The sequence below is a fragment of the Gigantopelta aegis genome, chromosome 10 (genome assembly GCF_016097555.1).
Source record: "Gigantopelta aegis isolate Gae_Host chromosome 10, Gae_host_genome, whole genome shotgun sequence".
In the NCBI taxonomy this organism is placed as follows: domain Eukaryota; kingdom Metazoa; phylum Mollusca; class Gastropoda; order Neomphalida; family Peltospiridae; genus Gigantopelta; species Gigantopelta aegis.
This window is the reverse complement of record NC_054708.1, coordinates 77248167-77274500: the sequence shown is the minus strand read 5'-3', so window position 1 is coordinate 77274500 and position 26334 is coordinate 77248167. Positions and strand designations below refer to the sequence as shown.

General features: G+C 38.7%; 2 protein-coding genes across 3 annotated transcripts in view; one reads left to right on the top strand and one right to left on the bottom strand.

Annotated features, from left to right (window-relative positions):
• The window catches only part of LOC121383216, a 43650-nt gene extending 21209 nt beyond the window's left edge, over positions 1 to 22441 (bottom strand). Inside the window, exons 1-5 of the mRNA XM_041513102.1 lie at positions 22420 to 22441; positions 16174 to 16378; positions 14076 to 14213; positions 4652 to 4778; positions 1414 to 1541 (exon numbers count right to left, since the gene is read on the bottom strand). Of these exons, the coding sequence (XP_041369036.1) occupies positions 1414 to 1541; positions 4652 to 4778; positions 14076 to 14213; positions 16174 to 16207 (427 nt within the window). The 5' untranslated portion in view covers positions 16208 to 16378; positions 22420 to 22441. The remainder of the gene's footprint in view (positions 1 to 1413; positions 1542 to 4651; positions 4779 to 14075; positions 14214 to 16173; positions 16379 to 22419) is intronic.
• Positions 22442 to 22508: 67 nt separating this feature from the next.
• The window catches only part of LOC121383948, a 5297-nt gene continuing 1471 nt past the window's right edge, over positions 22509 to 26334 (top strand). The window contains exon 1 of one of the 2 annotated variants that reach the window (XM_041514056.1): positions 22509 to 22544. The gene's annotated coding sequence lies outside the window, so the exon portion shown is untranslated. Of the gene's footprint in view, positions 22545 to 24908 lie in introns of those variants that run through there. The other variant, XM_041514055.1, reaches the window with a different exon arrangement.

Genomic DNA, 26334 nt, shown 5'->3' with positions numbered 1-26334 from the left:
ATAGATACATAAATATAAAGTACATTCAATAAAATTACTAGTTAATTGAAACAGTAATATTTGGAGCATAGAATAATATTAATGACAGAATAAATATATAATAAAAGAGAATTTAAACAGCTAGACAGAGAGAAAAGAAAAGAAAATCCATATTTCCAAATATAAAAAACAAACGTTAATGGCGTTTAGGTGACAACCCCCCCCCCCCAAAACAAACAAAAAACAACAACACAAAAAACAAACAAACAAAAAAAACCCAACAACCCAGTATGTGTCATATATTGAGGTTATTTTTAAATATTATGGGCTAAGTTTAATTTTCTAGACATCTTTGCCAAGGTGCCCAGTTTTCATCAAACTCTTTATGTGAACAGATTTTATAGAAAATATTTGTAATTTATCTGTAATTACATTTTTAATTCCAGTTATATGAAGTTTCTTTTGAAGTTTTGTTTTATATATATATATATATATATATATATATAATGCTTTACATTATCAATAAGCCAATTCAGAAATTTATGATTTGTATGTATGCTGCCGAATAGAACCATACTTTTATCAAGCTGAATATGTTCGTCTTTTTGCTGTAACCATTGTTCTATAGCTTTCCAAAGTTCACTGACTTTAGGGCAATCATAAAACAAGTGTTGCAAGGTTTCTGGTTGCTGATTACAAAAGTTACAAGTACTGGAAGCAATATACTATATTTTATGTAAAAATTAATTTGTTGGTATAATCCTATGTAAAATTTGGTACTAAAACCATAGCAGAGTTGGGTCTCTCAAAAATCACGAATGGCAGAGTATAGTACTTTGCCCATTTTGAAATAGGAAAACAGCATCCTTCACGAGAATATTTTAATTGTGATGTAGGAGCTACAGTAGTATTAATCAGTAATTTATATATTTTTCTTCTTCCCGATTTGTTTTTCGCAAGAAGCTTTATTTTTCGCACTTCGTATGTTTGTTTATTTAAATTTGTTTTGTTTCGTATAAATAATTTGATCGCACACATTAAAGACGCATATTCTAAAAAATTTGATCGTATATTATATTTTGTATTAAAGGTGTTATAATCCATAAATTGCCCTCGACTATCTAGTAAATCATATAAAAAATATAACGCCTTTTTCAATGAAAAAATGAAGGAAAGAATGTTTTATTTAATACTCAACACATTTTTTAATTATGGTTATATGGCGTTAGACCTATGGTTAAGAACCACATAGGTAATGAGAGATGAAACCTTCTGAAACTACACATTGGACAGGTGTAGCAGGTTTAAACACATATGTTAACTGAATTCTGTGCAGTTTGATTTGAGTACAACAAACGTGAAAAATACAACAAAACACTTTCAAATACCATAGTTAGTACCGTACTTATTTTTTATATTTATATAATAACTTACTTTTTACTTGGAATGAGAAAGAGCACGAATCTTTATATCCTTGGTTGTCCACGAGGTGATAGGTTATCGTGTAGTACCCAGCTTTAAACAACTTTCCTGAGTCTCCTGATGTGGACACAAGCATCAGTCTAAAATGAGAAAAGACGCAATTCCCCGGGTTCATGGATCAAAACATGAACACTGTATACAAAAAGAGCCCTGGTTCGTGAATCAAAACATGAACACTGTATACAAAAAGAGCCCTGGTTCGTGAATCAAAACATGAACACTGTATACAAAAATAGACCTGGTTCGTGAATCAAAACATGAACACTGTATACAAAAAGAGCCCTAGTTTGTGAATCAAAACATGAACACTGGATACAAAAATAGACCTGGTTCATGAATCAAGACATGAACACTGTATACAAAAATAGCCCTGGTTCGTGGATCAAAAGATGAACACTGTATACAAAAATAGCCCTGGTTCGTGGATCAAAACATGAACACTATACAAAAATAGCCCTGGTTCGTGGATCAAAACATGAACACTATACAAAAATAGCCCTGGTTCGTGGATCAAAACATGAACACTATACAAAAATAGCCCTGGTTCGTGGATCAAAACATGAACACTATACAAAAATAGACCTGGTTCGTGAATCAAAACATGAACACTGTATACAAATATAGCCCTGGTTCGTGAGACCTATGTCGGTAGTCCATGGTAGAGTGCAATTTCTAGTAGTGAGACACAAGTGGAATGTTTATTTTTAAGATCAAATGAAATTTTCTAGCATCTCTAGAACAAAGTAGCAAATCTTTAGATTATACTTTTCAGATGTTTAAAGGGTATCTTTTACATTATAGTAAAACAAAATAAGATGTAGCCCTACACACGTGTTAGCATAGAAAAGAAATGAGAGAAAAGTTTATTTAATGGCATCCGAGTACATTATGAAGTATACCATTAACGTCCCAAACTCCGTTCACCTAACGACAAAAACACGAATATGATATTTACGGAAATGCTATTCTACATTTTTCTGCTACAATACATGAAACAAAATAGATTGCAGTCAATTAACGTAAACAAATCAACAATGTAGACGTAAAACAAATCCATTCTACTAAATAAAAGTGAAACACCCTCCGGTAAACAGGAAAGAGTGCAATGTTTCAAACTGCATTCAGGCCCATGCGTTTGCAAAAAATATCGTACAGCACATATGCGGTTCGTGATTTTCCATTTTTAAAGGTATACTGTCACAAACCACTGACCTATTTAATAGTCTAACAAAATATTACCTGAAAAATGTCCCTAAATGTATTTTATTCAACCATCTTCATAACCACCATACTCCATTTATTCATGACATTTTGTAAAAATAATTGAATTATGGCAATGGTCCATAATTCAAAAACTAAAATTGACAAGAGGGATGACATGCATTTCACTCCATCATGGTTCAGTTAAGGTGATGCGATAGCTAGATTTGGTTTCCAACAATTAATGTAATTTTTATTTATTATCCATTTTTTTAGAAATAAGGTCCTTAAATCTGTGACAGCATGCCATTAAGTCCACTATAAGAAAAGCAAAAAAGTTTCTTAACTATACACAGTTGACGAACACTTTGCTTAATATTTTTTAAAAGGAAAAATTCAATTTCTAAAACATTCTGGTCCAGTCTGCGTTTTACCAACACCCATTGCTAACACTTGTTGTCAATACTGATAGACATTACGTTCACCAGTCAATAGTTTGCAAAATATTTTTAAAAAATTATGAATTGATTCTTAATTAACACAATTTATACACTCAAAATTATTTACAATTGTTATGAATGATTTATGAATATTATTCACTACAATAGAGGCACAGAAATGTAGGATATCTTTTGCAGATCGAATATAATAATTGAAAACAGATTCTAACAACAGAGGTCTTAAAAATCGTAAAAATTAAATGCTTTGACCTTGTTGATCTGGCACGTGTGAGGTCATGTACTATGCACCGAATGTTAATTCATCTTTCTCCATTTTAAGCCGTTTTCTACGAGTCATGTAGACCCGATATCGGGTCATGTAGACCCGATATCGGTAATTTTAAGGAATAAACAAAAACGACTAGTAAAATTAATGGTTTTAGGGGTTTGTAAAGTTTTCTATTTAGATACTTACTTGTCGGAACTTTATTGTTAATGAAAATGTTCCTGAACTGAAGAAAAATATCATAAATGAACGACATGCCGATGGCAACAAATCGGATGTTGACGATATATATATGTGTGTGTGTGTGTGTGTGTGTGTGTGTGTGTGTGTGTAGTAAGGTCTATCATATGGTTATTTTGACATTGGTAAAGAAACAAGGGATTTTTTTTTATATGTATATATTTTGCCGTGTTAGTATAGATCTCTGTCGTTGATGTGTTAGTCGTGGGGCAATGGTTGGGATGGGGAAAATTTGTGGGGCACTGGTTTGGTGAGGAAAATCCAAAGTCCATGGTGGGTTAACGAGCCGTCTAACATATCTCATTCCTTTTATAATGTATGGCCTATTATAATAAAACATGTCATTTTGCCGATTGACTATTTTGAAAATTCTTTAGCCACAAAGTTCATAAGCCAAATTATTACAGATAGATACAGATATAAATGTTATAGTACATTATTATTAATACTGTATTCTTATTTCTGTCAAGCAAATCACTTTAACTTCATAATGGTGAGGTATATCTGAAATATTACAAGAGTAAATGGTTTATTTACAAAAAATATAGGTGATCCATCAGCAATGTATGTTGCAAGGAATTACCGTGGGTATCTTAAGTTATTTATTAAGGTTATTATTTTCATTTTTGTTTGTGAGAAAAAAACACCCACTGTGATAACTAACTATGCCAGTGACTATTAGCGGCTACCTGGATGTTCTTTGTAACTGTGGTAACTAACTATGCCAGTGGCTATTAGCGGCTACCTGGCTGTTCTTTCTAACTGTTTCAACTAACTATGCCAGTGGCTATTAGCGGCTACCTGGCTGTTCTTTCTAACTGTTTCAACTAACTATGCCAGTGGCTATTAGCGGCTACCTGGCTGTTCTTTCTTTTTCTGTCCTGGTTTTGTTTTGTTTTGTTTTGCTATTGATTTTCGTTTTGTTTTGTTATTTTGTTTTGGGTTATTTTATTTGTTGATGAGGATTCAGTTGTGAATACACTAATAGTTTTAATGACCAGTCTTTATTTCTGTAATCTCTTACTTGGGTCCTCCGGCACTGCCTGCCTGGTACACTGGCTTCGGCCACATCACAACCACTCGTTCTCCTCTCAGAGTTTTCATGGGGGAGGCAGGCCCACCACAACTGGTGAACTGTGGTGGCCTGTATTCTACAGATAACAAGATAGAAAAATAAGCTCACATATTCCTTGTAACATTACTTTATTATAGATAGTGAGATAAGTCAACAGGCTTATACTTGGAAGGTACTGGGTTCGTGCTTTATCAATGGCTCCATCCTAGCGTGGATGAGACGCCAAGATCAGTGGGGAAGTGTGGCGTCCTTCAAACCAAACCAGTGCTTCACTTTGTATTAGCATAAACATAAACGACAATCACAAAACAGGTCGCTTGTTTTCTTTAACAACATCCCTAGAGCACATAGATTTGTTAACCATCGCTACTGATGTCAAATATCTGGTATTTTTTACATATAGTCTTAGAGAGGAAACCCGCTACATTTTGTTTCCATTTGTAGCAAGGGATCTTTTATATGCACCATCCCACAGAGAGGATAGCACATACCACAGCCTTTGAAATACCAGTCGTGGTGCACTGGATGGATAGAGAAATAGCTCAATTGGTCCATTGACGGGGATCGAACCTAAACCGACCGCATATCAGGCGGGCACTTTACCACTGGGCTACGTCCCACCCCTGCATAGAACTGAGTAAAAGGTATGTTTTGACAAAGTGGTGATGGCTACCAGGAGGAATCGGTGTGTTGTTTGTGTATAGTAGTAGTAGGTGTTTCTGTTCAGCCTTATGTATGCAAATGTGCTAGGTCTGATTGGTTGACTTCTAGGGGGTGTGGCCTAATGACGTCACAGGGTGACTGACCTCTAAGTGAACTAAGTTAATGGTTTTTGCAGCTGTTAGCTGACCTCGGTGACCTGGGTTAATGGCTATAGCAGCTGGGTGACCATTAACCGTGGAGACGCTATTTTAACGGGGGTTATTGACTTGGGAACTTGTCAGCTGACCTCGGTGACCTGGATGAATAGGTTTGACAGCTGTCGGGGGGGGGGGGGGGGGTCATGAAATTGACCCGTGGCTTACGGAGGGGTGAATATGCATCTCTCGGGCGGGGGGTTCTTTGATGTACAGAAAATGGAATGCAAACGTTCATGATTCGTTGAGTGGGGTATCGGGTTACGAGAAAAGAGGCTGGTGTGCGCGTGGGAACCTGACCCCTAAGCATGGCGTCAGTTTAAATAATAGGTTTTTTAGCTATCGAGGGTGAGTGTGGATATGAATAAACTGGTTTCAGCCAGTTCTATAAACATGTTCAGACATGTTCGCATGCTTACCTCGAATTAGCGTGGGTACGCTATGGCCGGCGTAGGGTGTGACTTTACAAGATATGCCCCAGATATGACCTCAGTGGTGTAGTGGTTAAGACGTAAGACTGGTAGGTACTGGGTTCGCATCTGGGTAACAACTGGTGTAAGGTCACTACCCAACCTTTTCACCAACCACTACCTCCCACTATTCTGGATAGATAGACCCAGATAGCTGACGTGTATGTGTGTCCAGGATAGCATGCTTAAACCTTAGTGGGGCGGACTATTGGATTATTGTTAGAGCAAAGAATCTCATTAAGCACTAACCCCAGTCCTAGATAGCCTCCCAAATAGCTGACGTGTGTCAAGGATAACATGCTTAAACCTTAAGCATTGGTTGCATTATTATTATATTCCCACTGTCCTAGACTGCCCTAGATAACTGAAGTGTGTGTGTGTCCAGGATAGTGTGACTGAACCTTAATTGGATATGTACGGAAAATAAATAAAACAGTGTTCCATGTTTTAATATATTACCCGGTATTTATATTCTGAGTGTTCACAAAGAAAACATTCGCCACTTGCCACAGAGGCTATCAGATGTGTAGCTAGGTCTTAAAATACAGAATATATGAACGAATATGATCGATGTTAATGAGAAACACGTGTGTAGTTTTCAAGTGAAAGATACTTTAAATGGTGTTGCTTTCTTGTTCCGAGCCGGGCTGAATAGGAATGTTAAACGTGTCACTGCAACTCAACGCTCCAAACTAATCTATGACTATAATAACTGTATTTTAAACATGAGTAATTCCCTAGAGTAATAACCTTTACAGGGCCGTTTAATATAAATTTACCAAATGGATATATACAGGGGCCAAATATAGGCCAGTGGTCGGTCTAGGATCGATCCCCGTCAGTGACCCAATAGGCTATAGCGAGCTAGTATATCTAGTTTATCTAGTAATGTCATGGAGCAAAAAACCCTCACAGAACCAAACGTAATGATTTGGTTTTCATTTATTTCTAAATTACAATCACTATAGACAGCTACACATACATGAAATGGACACACATTGCGTTTCACCGAGAGGCCATAGGGACGGCATGTGAATATTACTATTAGTGTTCATTTCTTTTCATCATCTTCGTCTGTACTAGAACCATCATCGGTATCATCATTGTTTAATTTGTCCAAATATTTGATGATCCAGAAACGATACTGATTTAATTTAGAATGAATCTGTGGTCTGACATGTCTGTTGGGATTCACCGACTGTAGAATTTCCTTCATGTTGGGGCCTTTGTCAAAGTAATGCATATATATACTACTCAAAAGAATTTAAGGGTCAAAAATTTATAACCAAATAAGTTTCAGAGTGTATTAGATTGATTATGTAAACTACACCAAAATTTTTATTTATTGTTCCATATTTACAAAATACCACAAATAAACGTCACTGTATAAAAGAAAGTCACATGATATGCTGTCAAAGTTGAAGGTTGTCAAACATGGATTTTACACATTAGAACATTCGTTTAATAGTGTGTGAATCCACCCCTGGCGCGAATACACTCGACACATCGTTGCCTCATGCTTTTGATCAGACGTCTGAAGAACTCTTGGGGAATGGCATGCCACTCTGCCATAAGAGTTGACCCAAATCGTGAAGGTTGGCCGGAGGGGCATGGTTATCCCGAACTCTCCTGCCTAATTCGTCCCAGGCGTGCTCTATTGGGGCCAAATCAGGCGAATATGCTGGCCAATCCATCCTGGCGATACCTTGTTGTCTGAGAAAGTCCGTTACCACTCTGGCGCGGTGGGGTCTGGCATTGTCATCCTGCAGAACTGCCCCGCCGCCAATCTGCTGAAGGCCTGGGAGAACCAACGGCCGGATAATCTCATTCAGATAGCGGATTCCATTCAGATTGCCATCCACCACAAAGAGGAGGGTCCTGTGGTGGATAGAGATGCCGAACCGGTGACATTGTCTAACGTTAACGTCAGCGAAGCGCTCCCCAGGATGTCTGTAGACACGAACCCGACCATCGTTGAACTGGAGACTAAACCTGGACTCATCAGTGAACATCACTCGACCCCACTGAACACGTTGCCACCGCAGATGAAGCGTGCACCAGTGACGTCTGGCCGTTCTGTGACGTGGTAGGAGTGGTGGTCGAACAGCCTGGCGACGGCAGCGTAGATTATTGGCTCTCAGACAATTGCGTATGGTTTGATCAGACACTCGAGTCGCAGTCCGCAGATTGTCACGTAATCGGTGTGCAGTGGTTGTGCGTTGACGTAGAGCCATATTGGTGATGTAGCGGTCCTCTCTATTTGTAGTGCTTCGGGGTCTTCCCGAACGTGGTTGATTTCGAACAGAATTCGTTGCTTGGTACCGTTGCCACAGTCGGCCAACGACACTCTGACTGACACCAAGTCTCAGAGCAACATTTCTTTGCATATTGCCATCCTGAAGCCAAGCAATAGCCCTTCCTCGATCTTCGATAGTCAGTTGAAGTCGTACCATTATCGAATTTGGAGTGTGCACCGTACACGAACGCAAGCTCCAATTATACGGAAATTCAGCATTGGGAACATGGAATACACGTGCAAAGCGTGCAAATGAAGCGCTTTGTGAAAAAGCAAGTTATGGGCACTTAGCAGACCTTTCGCTTTCGCCCTAATTTACGTGCAAATGTAAGCATGTTTTCGCCATTAGAACTAGTCGACAGTGTCATTGACAGTGGATTTTAATTCATTTATGGGTTGCTTAGACCCACTTTCGTCAAAATGGAACAGTACCATGCGTGACATTATGGTCTAGCTAATATAATTGACATTCAGAAAATAATGTCGAAAATATCGTCTGACTCTTAAATTCTTTTGAGTAGTATATATGTCACAAAACGAGACTATGTGTCTTTAAATAACTTCCATTGCAATGTCTTCATGTTTCTTTTGATGGCATCTTGGGACACGTTTTTGTCTTCGTAGCATTTCCTCTTGCTTTCGAAATAGTCAATATTGATGTCGAATTTACCCTCGATTATCAGACGTACACATTCATTTTCAAGATCAACAGACCTCTTCATTTTCCTCCTTGCACGTTTTAAATTGAAGATGTCACTGCAAGTTGCTTCCGTCTTTAAAGACCAGAACACACCTATCGCAAGACTACATCCTCTTGACTTCTTTCAGATAGGGTTCTAGCTCATCATCTTCTTCGTCATCACTTTCATAGATGGGTATGCCTGGCAGTTTTCTCTTGAATTTGTTTCTTTTCATGATTTGAATGTAGAGTTCTTTACCTGACGGTGGCTGCAACTCTTCTGAGACACTGGCCATTACGTTCATGCTTTTATACCATTCAGACGGGCCCCGTCTTTAAACCACTAGGTCGAAGGCGCCAATGTCCGGGCGTGGTCAGTTTCAAGTCCACCAAGAGATGTCCGTAGGGGCTGTGGATAGCTTTCTGAAACCATAGCATGAAATGACCAGTGTTTTCAAGATACATCTGCCATGTCAACGTGAGAACTTACTGCTTCTCAACGGGGTTGCTGAACAGTGCCAGGTAATGGTAGTTTCTTCTCTGCGCCGGGTCTTTGCTGTAATAGAGATTCTGGTTGATGGCAATCACAGAAAGATTTCTGTTGTGACTTCCGTCCATGAAAAGATCGGTGATGCGATGAGATTTGTGACTGGGATCCTTTTGATCCTTTTTTAAAATTCTCGGGTATGCTTTGAACGAATTTCACCCTGAAGGTAGCCCTAATGATGTCGTAGAGGGGTTGCCATCGTTCGTAGAGCCAGATGATGTGTGCGTTGGGGAAGTGGGTTGATAATACCATCCCTCAATAGTCTATACACCAAAAATGTCTTTCCACACAAAGTGGGTCCCGACAAGATCATAGTGAACAGATGTAACAATCTTAGGGACTGCTGCTGCTGTGGTGGTGGTGGTGGTAAACCTTTAGCATGTTTTTGTTGAAAATGTATTAACATGGCGTCTCTCCTCGAGAATCTGAAACCACATTCTGAACATGTGCTCTGCATGTCGACTCTAAATCAAATGACGATATCTGACTCACATAGTTCCTTTTATAGGTGGGTTTTTTTTTTTAGAAATGCTTCTGCCGTTTCGGGGCTTTCCAACCTGTACCACTTTGTTGTTGTTATTGTTTCCATTTCAGATCAGCCTTGGCTTGCTCTACCACCTGTTGCGTCGAGGAGACCATGACGACTTTGGGGTCTGTGGGTTAGTCCCTTTTCTCTTTCCTCCACGTAGGATCGTAGAGTTCTAGACATTGATCCACGCTGTACATGTTCTGACTTTTCCCACCATGCTGCACTGTAAAATGAGGCTGAAGTTTGCCTTCAGCTTGCAGCTTGTAAAGACGGGCCCACTTGTACTGGTCTGACATGTTGCTCCTCTGAAGGTTATGCCCCAAATGCCCAAAAATGCAAATGCTGCCAATGCCAATGCCAATAGGGTTTAACGTGCACATTCAGAGCAAGCTGTTTTAGCGCACGCCTGTCCTGGGAACAAGTACCAGCCTTGGTCATTACTAATTTATTTATACTCTACTATTTCGCGCATGCACCTAACGATGTAGTTTGAATTTTGTGTGATACCTATGCCCCATCCCAAAGTATAGCTCATGCACGGCTCAGGGCCACCCTTACATTAATAACATACAAATCGTGTTATTCACATGTTTATTTTACAAAACATAAAGCAGAACACCCAAGAAATACATATTTAATGTCTGAACACATTGTTAATATAGGGAATCTCGGGGACAGTCTGTAATGTTCCATCACTGAGTCTGTCTTCTTCCATCAGTAAGTGCATGGTCCACAACAGTAACAGGCCATGGCATCGTGGTCTCCCGTGTACAAGAAACTGGCCTTGGTGAGCTCCCTCGGTCTCTGGCTCATCTGGAGGGGCCACCAACCAAATGTGTAGAGTCGTCTGTAGAATCCTCTCATTTCGGGACGATGGCAGAACAAGTAATATCTCGAAAGACCATCCAATTCATCATCGCCATCATAGGTAACATCATGGGCAGCGTCCGTTTTATATTCTCGAGCAGCATCCGTCTAATCCAGGGGTTCTTCATCCACAATTTTGACAGGTTCATGGGGTATCTACGGGTTCTTCATCCACAATTTCATGGATTCACGAGCAGCATTCGTTTGATCCGTGTAATTCGTAGACGTGTTCTCATTTTGTTTGGTAGCCACTCTTTTAGCATTTGATCGTGTGTCGTTTGGAACATATGTATACCAAGACGTGATCAACGTTACCGCTGCTACAACTGCTGCTACTGCTGTGGTCCATTCTCGAATATACCGAAGCCTTTCTCTACAACGTTCGACTGACAAAAGATACACAGTTCTAACTATGGGGTTTTATACACAATGTCTGGGATTTTCCCTGACGTCACAACTCCGGACATGTCTGGACACATTCGAAAACATGTCATGGCTCCCATCAGATTCTGATGATCCTAAGTGTCATGGAGTTTTTCCCATCGTTCGCCATTCAGTCTAACACCACGACGTGAGGGCTTCAGTTCTTGTCCGCAATACCACCACTGACGAATGTCTACTAACTTATAACTTGTCTCGAAGTAGACATTGCCTTCGAGATGCTGTGATGTGTCCCAATTTAATGTTGCTAGCTCCAACCACTGTTTCATCGTCAGAGGAACCCCTTTCTTGGTAGGAAATAGTTTACCATGATCTTCGTCAAACTGACAAATGTGAATAGCAATGTCCCCATTCCACGTTTTCGCCACTACAAATATGTTACTACCAAGATCTATGTGACATCTGGTTTCATTGCTTTCTGTAGTGCTTCTTGAATATCCCGATGCCATTTTATATACAATATTATATATCGTAAGTATCATCAATGGTATACGTCTTCTCTCTAGCAACTTCTCTGAGCGAGTGCCAATCATTCTAACTCTGGGCTTTTTATACCCTTCGAATGGCGTACCCACACTATCTCGAGGTCAGCATGCGAACATGTCTGAACACGTTTATAGAACTGGCTGAAACCAGTTTGTTAATATCCACACTCACTCACGACAGCTGCAAAATCCATTATTTTACACTGACGTCACACTTAGAGGTCAGGTTCCCACACTAACCCCAACAGCTGCAAAATCTAATTACCAAACTTAGTGGTCAGCATCCCAATGCCAGTAGGTCTGCATGTTCAAACCATCTGATAGGCCAACATCTGTTTTTGTGCCATGAAAGCAGTAACCTGATATCCCCTCTACGAGTCATTAACGACTGCTCTTCCATTTCATGTACATCAAAGGACCTTCGACAGCTGCATAATCACACCTCAGTAAGCCAGGAGTCATTTCCTGACCTCCAACATCTGTCAAACCCATTCACCCAGGTCAGTGAGGTCAGCTGACAACTACGGAAGCCATTAACCTCAGTTAAAGTAGAGCCCTCAATCTTAAAAGTCACCCAGTTGCTATAGCCATTAACCTGGGTCACTGAGGTCAGCTGACAGCTGCCAAAGCCATCAGCTTAGTTGACCTAGCTCATTTGCATACATGAGGCTCAACAGACCCACCTAGTACATATAGTTAAATTACCACTCTCCAGATTGGCTTAATATTTTTCTCTTTGTTGTACTGTATTAAATCAGTATTTATAATGTTCTGAGCCTGGTATAATACATGTTCTCCTGTACCCAATTAGTATAACGTGTTGTTAGTCATGTAATGCACTCGACATTATACATGATACATCATCTGACATCTTCACGTCATTACGATGAGCTACATGCGTCCAACGTTACAATGTTATTACTACTTAACAGTATCTATTTTGAACTTGATTTGTGCCACATGACATTGTGGCATTGAATTCAACACTTTTATTTTTATTTTTGAAATAATATTCAGTCTGATCCCTAATCTGAATGATCATAATCATATTTGTGTACACAATCGAAAGGACATGATTGACATGGTCATGACTATTGTCACAGATCACCCAGGTTTTTCGTGTACAGAAGAACTACCACTCTTAGAACACCACATCGGTACACCTAGTGTAGGATGACTGCCACACCAGACTGGGTTTTAAAAATATGAACCTCAATAAAAAAAATTATTTATTGGTTTGTTTAAATTGATTAATCTGACTTTCATTTCCAAATTAGGACAGTAAAATAGTATAAATAGTGGGAATGACACCAGCCTCTAGCAAGGTGACGCCATTAAATTTTGTTTCATGACACCACTAGAGCACATCGATGTATTAACCATCGTCTATTAAATGTGAAACATTTGGTAATTCTGATATATAGTCTTAGAGGAAACCTGCTACATTTTTTTTCATTAGTAGCGATGGCTATTTTACATGCACTTTCCCAGACATGATAGAAAATTGTTGTATTATTCTATGAAATGCAGATCCGAACGACAAAACAATCATAGCATTCTAAATACAAACAGCTTGAGAGAGAGAGAGAGAGAGAGAGAGAGAGAGAGAGAGAGAGAGAGAGAGAGAGAGAGAGAGAGGGAGAGAGGAGAGAGAGTGAGAGGTGCGAGAGACGATGAGAGAGAGGGGGAGAGGAGGAGGGAGAGGAGAGAGAGAGAGGGGGAAGAGCGAGAGAGAGAGAGGAGAGAGGGAGAGAGAGACGGAGAGGAGAGAGAGATAGCGGGAGAGAGAGAAAGAGGAGAGAGAGGGAGAGAGAGAGAGGAGAGAGAGGAGAGAGAGAGAGGAGAGAGGAGAGAGAGAGAGAGAGAGAAAAGAGGAAAGAGACAGAGGGGAGGAGTGGAGTGGCGGAAGGGAGAGGGAGGAGAGAGAGAGAGAGAGAGAGAGAGAGAGGAAGAGTTAGAGTCTCTAATTGGTGTTATCACAAGCTTGTGAATGCCTCCTTGAAGAACTGTCACTTGCTTTGTCTATACTATAGGAAACAAGTTACTTTCAGGATGATGCACGCAATTTGTGTGTAGGGGCATTGCCATTATGCGACTGGTCCGAAAATTCTAAACATGAAGAAAACGGAACTCAATGGTGATAAATTATCCATAGGTTACTAAACTGCATCAAATGAAAATATAAAGTTTATAATGACATACCTTCTCCAGTATAACCTCTGCAGAAGAATTTGCAATATATTTTAACTCCTTCCTGGACAATTCCCACAATGCCATTAACAATTCTAACCACGGTAGCAATAATTCCAAGAGAACGTTTCCATCGATGGTGATGTTCTTCTACAAACAATCAAGGTGCACAGAAAGATAGTTAATAGTTACAAAATATATTAACATAATTTTTAATATTCATGTGTGCCCGATTCAATGCTTTAATAATGTTTTTTTGTAAATAATTTGTTTGGTGTGAGGTAAGAAAAAAGCAAAAGTGTTTTGGAAATAACAAAAAAATAACAAGTTGGTAAAACTTTAATTGCCATTATGCCATGCTTAACCGAAGTTGAGAGAGGTCAAGCAATTTCAAAAGCTCATGCAAGGTCATATGCAAAGACAAGTTGCTGTGCAATTTGGTGTGAAAGTTCGGACCATACGTCTTATGATACGTTTACGGGTTACAGGAAGGGTTGCAGACCGTCAGGCTTGCGCATTTGCGCGATCGTCACCTTACTGCTCACAACACCATTGGCACCCACAATCGTTCCATGCACCCCAAAACTGTAAGGAATCGGTTGAGAGAGGCCAATCTCGTTGCGCGTCCCTACGTTGGTATCCCCCTGATGCCATTACGTCAGGATAGCACGGGCGGTGCTTAGTAGGACGGTTCGTGGCCGAACTAAGTAGGCTAGAACTAGTCTAAATAGGTCGCGCCCTGTCTAAGTAGGTCAGGACCAGTAGGATGGGGTCGGTATAAGTAGGACGGGGCCGGGCCAGTAGGGCTCCGGCCCTCAGTGTCTAGATCACGGGAAAGTAGGTCACGGTCACGGAAAGTAGGTCATGGATCTCAATAGGCCTCCTTACTACTCCCGACGCCCTGCTGAGCGGTATTCACTATTCGACCTGACCATGAGCAGGATAAAGCTGAGATTATAAGACAATAACCAATTATCTTATTTATCCAGCAATCGACATAAGACGAAAAATTAATGAAATGAACTGTTTAATTTCACAACTTTACCGTTTTTGTCTGGAATACATGTTTAAATGCATTATCACCTACAATAACTGTACACCAAAAGTAAACAGTTCATAAACAATAACAATTTATTTCTTATTTTTAAAATTAATTTATTTTCGTAATTAGTGAAAAAGTAGTTCCTTCCCAAAAGTCTACATTTTTGGTCAGTGACCGAAAATATAGAGATTTATCTGGTTATCATACCTTCAATATACATGTAATGAATGCAGGATAAATTAGAATTTTTAACTAAAAAACTTGTGTGGTTACAAACAATACACATGATACAGTTCGAATCTAATTAAAGCGTATTATTTTGTTCTCACCGTGAACTAACTTCCATATTACTGTAACTGCATAGAATAGATACCAAACTACTTGTAAACGTAGAAATGCTGTTGGTAAACGTAAAGTGTCAATGTTTGTTGTGTGAATTTGGCCAATGATCTTTATAGACAAACAGGACAAAGGCTGTTGATCTGGCCAATGATCTTTATAGACAAACAGGACTGATGCTGTTGATTTGGCCAATGATCTTTATAGACAAACAGGACTGAGGCTGTGTGCGTCATGTACTGTTAAAGTCGCAGACCCTAGTTTCAATCGTTGAAAATGGACACTTAAGTTTGGTTGATAAACAAACCTGTAACACATGTGGATAAAGTTTCAATAAGGTAAAACAAGAGTCTGTGGCGTTGAAATACTCTTAAAGAATAGACAAGAGCTTGTCCCCATAATCGTTAATTCTTAGAGATAATTGTGTTTTTAAAATTATGAAAAATGCATTTCGTGGTATTAGAAACACAAGAATGAAACATTTCGGATGTACGAAAATGGATAATCCAAACAACAAAATCTAAGTAATGTCTGATTTCAGTTAGCAAAATCGGCTCTAGTAGTGAAAAATACGTCATGTTTAAAAACGAGGGTTTGTCATATTAAGTTTTAAAATATCATCTTTGCTATGAATAATGAAATCTTTAACTTAACACCTGGTAAAAAGTGATTACACTAGTCTCCACACATTTATTATTTCAAGTGTAATACACTTTATATTAACCATACCTGGACACGAAGACTTCACCCAGGATCCCTCCATGCAGGTATAACAGCCGTCGTATGTGACATATTCAGAGTTATGAGGTAAAGGAGTTTTGTCCCTATCTACAGACCGAGTTTCTTCAACACCTGCAGGAAGTTTGCAGCTTGTTGATCCCTGAAGAGTTGTGCAGCCCTTCTCGTGATGCTGACGTTTGACATCATTCTGCAACTACAAGATGAATCAATAATTTGTAGTCTGTGGTATGTATTTCCCTTTTTATGTTTAAATATTGACGAAGACAAACAGCTGTAAAATAATGGCACTGTGACAGTAGATTTAAGTATTGTTATGTTTTTACCATAGTAGTATTCCTATGTCATCCTCAGTGAACAAATTATTATCTCATTTCATTAACACTTTAAACACAGGAAATGCAGGAAATTTTATAAATTTAAATATAACTACAGCTTTCAGCTATTATCCACTACATATTATTCACAATAGTCTGTTGGATTTCTGACAGCAAATCAACACTTGTAGTCAGCTGCACACATAAGAGATATGCCAAACAAAGAACCTTCAAATAATGCATCATCTGAAATACAGAACAACAGGGGCCTACGTGTAAACAAATGTTACTGGTTTGAAAATGACCAAACTCTCTCCCTCTCTTGTAACACGCTCACTCACTGTGTACTGTGATTTGTAGGACACTTCAATTAAACATACCTTCTGGGGCGACGTATAGGGTAACAGAGTCTCTCTCTGTGTGAGTGTATGTGTGTGTGTGCGTGCGCGCGCGTGAGTGCGTGCGTGCGTAGTTAACACCGATGGCATTTTCCACTAATCCTGAATAAAATCTCTATCAAAGCGGATTAGCAGAGAAAAAAAATTGCTGACAGGATATTATTAATAAGATATTTAAAAAAAAAAAAAAGTTTTCTATATGTAAATACACAAGAAATTGTGTAGGGACATAAAAGTGACATGTTCTGTCGAATGACTCATTGATATATATCAATGTAACCATTTTTCCTCTGCTAATCAGCTTTGATAGAGATTGTATTCAGGATTTGTGGAAAATGTCATTGGTGTTACCTGTCACAAGCAGAGGTATACGTGACATTCAATTCAAATTTTACTGACCGTAAGCACAGCGGCTTATTAGTATAAACAAACAACAATAGTAATAAGCATACAATATCGCATGTATCTACAATTAGGATAATAAATAATTCACTAAGAATAAGTTGTGTAATTCAGCTGATAATGAAGTCACAGTTAGGCATGATGAAGGTAACTTCGAATCGATGATGTAGGTAGCTGTCTAATCAGCTTCAGATGGGATGTGGGTGTCTGACAAAAGGGATGCTGGTAACTGCGATGATGAGCGCTGCTGTAGGATGAGAGTGACTGCTGTAGTTGTGTCTTCATAACTATAATGATCACCATGTGCGTCTAGAAACAACTGGTAAACACATTTGCTCTTATGTTTTCCCCTTCATTTTCCTTTTCAGATTATTGCATATGCTATTTGTGCATACATCCTCCACCCGAGCCAATACCATTTTCTTACACACCTGTTGGCGAGAACAACATGCGTTATTTTTTATAACATAGTTGTTTTAAAAACATACGTGTGTTAATAATTTCAACACATACGACTGGCTGCTCCTAGCTGATGACCAGGTCACCAATGCCATACGTCCAATAACAAAACAGCAAGGTGGAAATTGATTACACTCTGACGTATAGTTAACCTGGCAATCATGTGACTGTGATGCGTAAGTCAGCTACAAGTGCAACGGCTGTAAATAACTTTTAGTCGAAAAAGATGTTAGCATTTGCTTAAAACCTGTTTTTTAAGATATGTAAGAAATAGAATAATACATTCGTGTCCGTTAGATACCATTATCTCACAACTCGTTGTTTAAAAACATATCAAACTCGCTTTCGCTCGTTAAATACATTTTAGAACAACTCGTTGTGAGTTAAATGCTATCCTACGGCCACTCATGTATTATTCTCTATTTACAACATACCATCAAAATGCAAACTGGGACCATTTAAATATTAGGTAACGCTCGAGGGGTTGGGTGGGTGTAGGTCCAAACATCATGTGGCGTTACAGGGGGTAGGTGAGTCGGTGATGTATTTAACAGCGTTATGTAACATAGTTTTTTATTATTACTTTTCCCCCTAAACGCTCTGTCATGGCGACAATGTTTAACGTAGGCCTAGTAAGTTATAGCTAGAAATATACACACAATAGGCCTAAGGATTATAAATCGAGTTCAAGTCCGTGTCTGCGCTATCATTCCCAGTCTGCAGCTCCTCGTGGTAAGACATGTTTGTTTCGCTTGTGCACACTGCACTTGTTTTCGCGGCTCGACTTGGGGATCCTTCACTTTGTTGTTTTTATTAGCGAAGTGAAGTTTTCTACTGGGATGTATGCGGCCATTGGAACTGATTGAACGCTGGAACGCTTCTCGTTTCGACAGTCTGCACCACCAGGTTGGATTCTTTTTTAGCGAGATTCCTCGCCTCCATGTCATTTCTCCGTCTGACTATGTTGACTTGTTTTTTCGTGACTCATATGACAGCCATTCTGCAGAACGCCACGGTTGTTCGCGATTAGTCTCTACATGTCCGAGCCTGTCCTAACAGCACTGGAAGATTGACCGCCCCACTCTAAGAAGAAATAGGAAGCGGGGTCGGCCCCTACTACTCTTTTCTAGACGTTACTTTGTTTTATTGTGATACCATCTCGTATCCTCCGGAGTCGGGCCCGTCTGCACCACTATACCAACCCATGACGACTGGACTATACCCTAGTCTGATTCTCTCTCTCGTTCAGACGGATCCGGCTTCTCAAGATCTGTATTTCAGCACAGCACTACACCTTCAACGTCTATCGACTGTCAATCTAGGGGTTTTCTTGACGGGATGCAACCCATCTCGTCCCTTTAAGCTGTGCACCCAAACGGCCTTAACGAGGTCTCTCGCGTGGACATATTGATCGGACTTTAAACTTTTAGATCTGCGTTCAAAATGTTTTGTCGAAATTACTTCTTTTTTTTAAATATTATTAAATAGTCCGATCCTCTCTTCTTTCTCTTATTTAATTTTGGACCGTCCTAAAATGCTCCAAATTATATAAATATTCGGCCGAGCAGTTAATTCTTTTTATTTTGGCTTGTAACCTTTTTTCCTTTATTTTATTTATTCTATTAACTTTTTTACTAATTGCTATTTTCAAAATCCTGCCCATTTTCACAAACCCCCCCCCCCCCCCCCCCCCCCATCCCGGACTTAGTCACTGGCGAAAGTCAGAGACTAAGCCTGTGATAGGCGTGCGTGAAGCTTTTGTGGCATATATGCACGTTAAAACTTTACCCGACCCGTCCAAAAGAATATTCCGTCCATACAATTCAATTCAATATAATACCATTTTCGCGTTTTAAAAATACAGGTGTTCGACCTTCCCAGTAATATGTCTGAAAGGCTGATAATCACGCTTTCATGTTATGCCAGTCATGTGACTTGGCTCTTCGAGTCGACAGGCATTTTGGCAAGCGATGGGGAAAACGCGACTTTTTATTGCGAATATATTAAAAACTGGTAAATTAATTTATTTTAATTTTATTGATACTTCATACATATTGTAAAAGGTATACGTAGATACCAAACAATAGTGAATTACGTTTTTGATAAATGTTGACCTTTAACCTCTATATTTGATTATTCCTTTGTTAATCTGTTTATATAGGGGGCATACTAGTTGGGCATCTCTTTGTAAGATGTAATATGTATGTAGGATGCATTTTCTTTTTTATACTAAGCATATTTGAAATTACTGACAAAAACACTATAAAAAGGATGCTGTGATGGTGGTGTAAACAAATAACTCCAATGAAAGTGAAAATGCTGAACTTAAAGTAATTTTAGGAGTAGCCTGTGTGGTGGCCATGGGTTTACCTTCTCAGCGAGTCAGAATCGATGCCAAGTGTCAAAAGCACGGGTCAAAATTATGAAGGCTGTTTTTCTGAAACACATATTTAACACCAAATTTAAAATGTGCTGAGATGTTGTAAAAAAAATATTAATTTCTTTTCATTATTGGTTATTCTAAAGAGACTGCGGAGCTTGTTTTGCAATGTGAGATTTGATTGAATACTTGAGGCGTAACAGAACAAACTGTTTTGTTTTTGCTACTGACCCAAAAACAAACTGACTATAACAAAATTTCCAAAATATAATCTAGAATTTATTTACATAAATATCCTGAAACTGAATTTTTTTTTATATTTGTTCAAGTGACTATTAAGCCGTATAACAGTTTATAATACTTGTACTTTTTGGGGGAGTATGTTGACTACATTATGATAAATTCTAGCATGGCATTGAAAAAAGCCACACTGTTGGACTGAAAATATAAATACCAGATAGGTATTGTTTATGTACATGCTAAGCAAGTAACTCTGATCATACACTGAACATGAAGCAAGCCATGTGTGAATACTGCATGTAATGCATCTCTTGAAATTAATGTAATTAGTGTTAATTGGTGTTGTACCTATATTCACTTTAAACTATTAGTAAACCATAAGTGTATTTTTATATATAGCCATAATTATTTCTTGCTGCATCTAGTTTTAGAAATCCACATTTATAAAACAGCAGTATTTTGTTTCTTTAATTTATAATTTATTACTCTTACAGCCTTTGGAGAGAAAAAAAAGTATAATGTCTAAAGCAGTTTTCAACTGCTGTTAATTTCATCATCAGTGGAAATCATAGAAAGTCATGAATTTTCTTGTTAAATAAGTGTATGAACCATGATTAAGATAATTTACAGTGGACTTTTCTTAATATATGTACTAAAAAGTTGAATATTTAGATACCGGTATGTCAAATAGATTTATGTTAAAACAGGCTCAGTGAAATCAGAGTTCCTATCAGATTATGTCATATTGTACACAAATTAAATTATTTACATTAACAAATTATAAATATTGCAAAACAATACCACTATCATTTCCATTTCATGTAAATGTATATGAAAAAGCATGATTATATTTCTACTTACTTGTAAAAAAGAAATAGAAAATTAAGAACAAAAAACAGTATATTTATATTTGAAAATTTAATATTTAATTCTGTAATTATATGTAAAATTGTATTACATATTAAATTTTTTAATTTTTTTTTAATTTACATTGAATATATATATATATATATATATATATATATATATATATATATATATATATATATATTTATTTATTTATTTAATTTCATTGAAATAATTTATTAAAAATAATTATGTTGACAAATTTGGTTGAATTTACTCTGCAAAAGAATAATTTGTGGTTTTAAACACGTATGTCTTCATATTAAGTCGCGATAACAAACAATGAATAGCACCGGAAGTAAACAGCGAAGAATGGAACGTGGCGTTTTACAAATTAAAACTTTATTAAATGCTGTTACCGTGGGGTTTTTTTTATTGCAAACACTCAATTATTATCGGTGAAATGTGTACACATTTAATGGTTTTGGCATGGCCATTATGGTGGATATATGATAGAAAATTGTAAGAATGGTAGGGAGTAGCCTACATGGCTGGGGAAAATCCACGATTTGACTTAACATTATTTTGTAAATTTCGTAGATTTTTATTATTTACTTTAATTTTTAGCCGTTCTACGCTTTAGTCACACACACGCTCACAAGTAGGTCAGGAATAATAGAGTGGATATACCGATCGGTGCGTTACGACAATACAAATTTAGAACCGGAATGGTATGCCACCTGTCGGATAGTCTCTGATACAATCCTATTACGAAAACTGCAAATGTTTTATTTGGCATACGCGTCATGTGATTTTACCTTAAATTTGGTTCCTGTGTACAAAAAAGAATTTTTAAGGTAAACTGTAGCAAATAATTGGATGTACTTAAAATTTCTTAGCTGTTTGACTGTCTACACATCTTACTGTGAGACTTGGAACGTAAACAAACGGTAGGTGGTATATATTACTTTAAAAAAGGGGTAAACTCCCAAATGGCACGATTTAATAGAGACAACGACTCGACAGGGTGAGAGTATAAAGTTTTATAAGTTTTATGATAAAAAAACTACTTACATTCCTAACACATTAATTGTTCATCTAAGTATGATTTATTCAGTTTATGAATCAATTTCTACTAAACAAATAGACTCGATTATTTCAACAACAGTGATTTGGGTATGAAAACACAACTCACCAAGTTACATCTCCCACATAGCCTATAAACAAAACCCTTTTCTTCTAATTTTATCGTGACGTCATCTCCCGTTGGGAACGTGCTTAAAACCGGACTGTACAACGGACGTTATTCTCCAATATACCGTAAATAATTTTGTGGTAATCCAATGCCTGATTCGACAGCCTGTTTCATATATTATTTTGTTCGTTTTGTACAACCCGTGAATTTTTCTAAATTTACTTATTAGGTTCCCCAACCTTGGCTTGTATATCAGTTTCTATGAAATTTACAAATTTATATAGGCTAAACTCTTGAAAGTCTAAATTTAATTTCTACTGTCTGTCTACATAAAAGAGAATGGATTTTAATAAGTGATTTAAAGATTTAAGTCCTTTGTTTTTTTAAACACTTTACACCAATGTTGATTTTACCATGGCAGTCTATAGTGATACCCAAATATGTGTAGTCATTAGAGATGTTAAAGGGACATACTCTAGTTTTTAAACACTAAGACATATTTTGTAGTATTATAGCCGTTTTTCATAACTGAAATCATACTTTACTTAGTTTTTATGGTTTAGATGATCAATTTCCGTACATTCGAAGTGTTTTTGGTCATCCTTGTGTTTTTATTATCACAAAATGCATTTCTCATATATTTTTAAAACGAACGTGAGTCTGAGAAGTAACAGTTATGGAGTCAAGTTTTAGTCTAGTTTTTAGAGGGTATTTCGCCATTTCAAAGCCATAGACTCATGTTTCACTCAATTTTAACTTTATCCAAATGTGTTACAGGTTTGTAGATTAACTAAACCAAGTACCAATTTTCACGGGTTGAAACTAGGGTCTGTTCCTTTAATTTTGGAGGACCTTATTTTAAATTTAAGGTGATCTGTGTTCATTTTACACTTATTAAAGACAATACTGTTAAAATTTTCAAAATTAATGGAAAGATCATTACACATAGCATATTGGCTGACAGCATTAAGTGTACATTGGAGCCCAAACGCTGAAAGGGACAGAAGCACCAAATCATCTGCGAATAAGAGATGGTTAATTTTCAAGTTATTCACATCAATAGGTTTTAATCGTTCATCAAAATACTTAACAATGTCATCTATAAAGATATTAAATTGCAAAGTATATTGTTTTATTCAAAATAATTTTTGAGTCTTCTTGCCAAAATATTTGTAAATAGTTTTCCAACAAATAGTTTTGCAATTCCCTATAACTGTTAGGGTCTGTTTTGGTTCCCTTTTTATGTAGCATTTTTAAGATTGATTCATTCCACTTTTCTTGGAATGACGAATTTTGTAATACCAAGTTAAATAATGTAACACGGTAGTCTATCATAGGCCACATAATTGATTTTAGTAAATCATTGAAAATACAATCATTTCCACTGGACTTGCCATTTTTTAATTAATAATTTAGTGCTTGTCATAATCTCTGTAGCTGAAATAGGCTTATTTAAAGACGTGTTAGGAATGTTCCAGTTAGGCGGCATTTTAATGTGACCTTCATTTGAATAATCTGAAGCGAGTTTTTTTTTAATGTTCGTAACAACTGTCTGGATCAGGTAGAATGTCTGTTAATTGCAGTTGTTTTATTAGATACCAACATTTATATGATATTCAATTTGTGAATTTATATTTTGTTTATATTGACGAGCTTTATATTTACATAGACGTTTGTATGCTTTTTTGCGGAGTAAAACTTTTCAAGAAATATTCTGTTATTGGGATATTCTTGCATGTTTTTACAAGCAAAGTAAAGTTTGTTTTATTTAACGACGCCACTAGAGCACATTGATTTTTTATCTTATCATCGGCTATTGGACGTCAAACATATGGTCATTCTGACACTGTTTTTTTAGAGGAAACCCGCTGTCGCCATATAGGCTACTCTTTTACGACAGGCAGTAAGGGATCTTTTATTTGCGCTTCCCACAGGCAGGATTGCACAAACCATGGGCTTTGTTGAACCAGTTATGGAACACTGGTCGGTGCAAGTGGTTTACACCTACCCATTGAGCCTTGCGGAGCACTCACTCAGGGTTTGGAGTCGGTATCTGGATTAAAAATCCCATGCCTCGACTGGGATCCGAACCCAGTACCTACCAGCCTGTAGACCGATGGCCTAACCACGACGCCACCGAGGCCGGTATACAGGAAGAGTGAGTCAATACCAGATAGTTTTGATAGATAGATAGATAGATAAGTAGTTTAACGTGCCCATATACCACTAGGGTTTCGAACACGCCCATCCAGAGTCCGACCTCCGATAAGATCGATGGCCTGGCCTGATTCGGGATGGGAAGGGGGGGGGGGGGGGGGGTAGAGTTGAAAATGGGCAGAATTTTGAAAATAGCAATTAGAAAAAAAAAGAAAAAAAAAAAAGTTACAAGCCAAAAATAAAAAGAATTGACTGCTCGACCGAATATTTATAATAATTTGGAGCATTTTAGAAGGACAGTCCAAAGAAGACGAAGAAGAGGAGAGGGAGGAAGAGGAAAAGCGCGCCAGGAACGGCAAGGGGGTGGGGGGGGGCAAAGCTGGCGGCTCAACCGCCAGCGGCGGTCCCTTCTGCGACGCCGCCCCCAGCCCAACCTGAGTTGACGAGACCAGCCCTGCGGGAATCGTCGACCACCGAGAGGGACTGACTCAACACCGCCGACCGTCACGTGGCCCAGGCAGAACTGGCCGGTCGCCACGCCACAGGCCCGATCAGCCGCCGTTGGCAAGAGGAAGGCAACATCACCGACCAACCAGCCAGCCAAGACCGAGAGAACAGCGCCGGTAGTCCCCCCCCCCCCCCCCCCCCCCGAAGAGTCCGAGTGGACCGTCGTAGTGAGCGGACTGAAGAAACACCTTCATCAGTACATGCAGGGGAACACGACAGACCCGACCAAGCTCCGTGGCAGTTACCTCAACGCGGACTGGAGACCCCTGGAGGACGGCAGCGAGTACGAACTTCACAGTAAGATGTTCGGTACTCACCACACCGTAGTCGTGACACACCGGAGGGAGCAGACCTATAGACAGACCATACTTTCGAACAAGTTGGACAACCGGAATCTACATAAGATGATCCGAGCGGTCTGCGGCCCCGACTACGGTACGGTAGTCAGTACCCTGTTACGACGCCAACATCTGCTGCCGAACCTCCGGAACACTCCAGCCTCGCCGACGTAACAACCTAATGCAGGCGTCACACTGTCCCGAAATTGACACCAGATGGACACACGATAAAGGAAATGTTCAAATTCGGATCTGATCGTAAAAACATCGGGCCATTCGTGAGGGCATCTTAAGCCATCGTATGACCGCCGGTTGAGTTTCTCAGGCTCCGACAGCAACTTCGTGAGCGGTGGCAAAATCTTTGGCATACCAAAAAATTGCCGAAAGACCTTGCGAAGGTTCATTTTCGTGTTGAATTCATGTGTCCATTTTGCCCTTCGTAAAGCCATCGTGAGTGCATCTTGTCAAATCGTGTCATCTTAGTCTTTACTTCGTGTGATGATCGGTGCCATCGGGCATTTTTCGCCTCACGAAGACAATACGAAGGAAACAAGAAGCTGCCCGATTGTCTTAGGAAGGCAACACGACTACGTGAAGCCCTCGCAATGCCGTCGTGTAGCCATCGTATTATAGTACGATGACATCGAGATGGGACCACGGTGTCGGCGAAGACAGCCGAATTTGAGTAGCTCAAGCGTTTCACATGTGTCATGGTAACGTGGACATATAAAAGGCCAGCCTCAGAGCATCTTCCTCAGTCAGTCCTGAGCAACTCTACAGAGCAGAGGCGTGTGTAACTCCCAAAGCTTCAATCACAATTAATCACAATTCAGTTCCTGCAGAATGGCATACTTTCATGATGAGACAACCAGGAAAAAGAAGGCAACAGCATTGCTCCTTTTGATGCACCTCA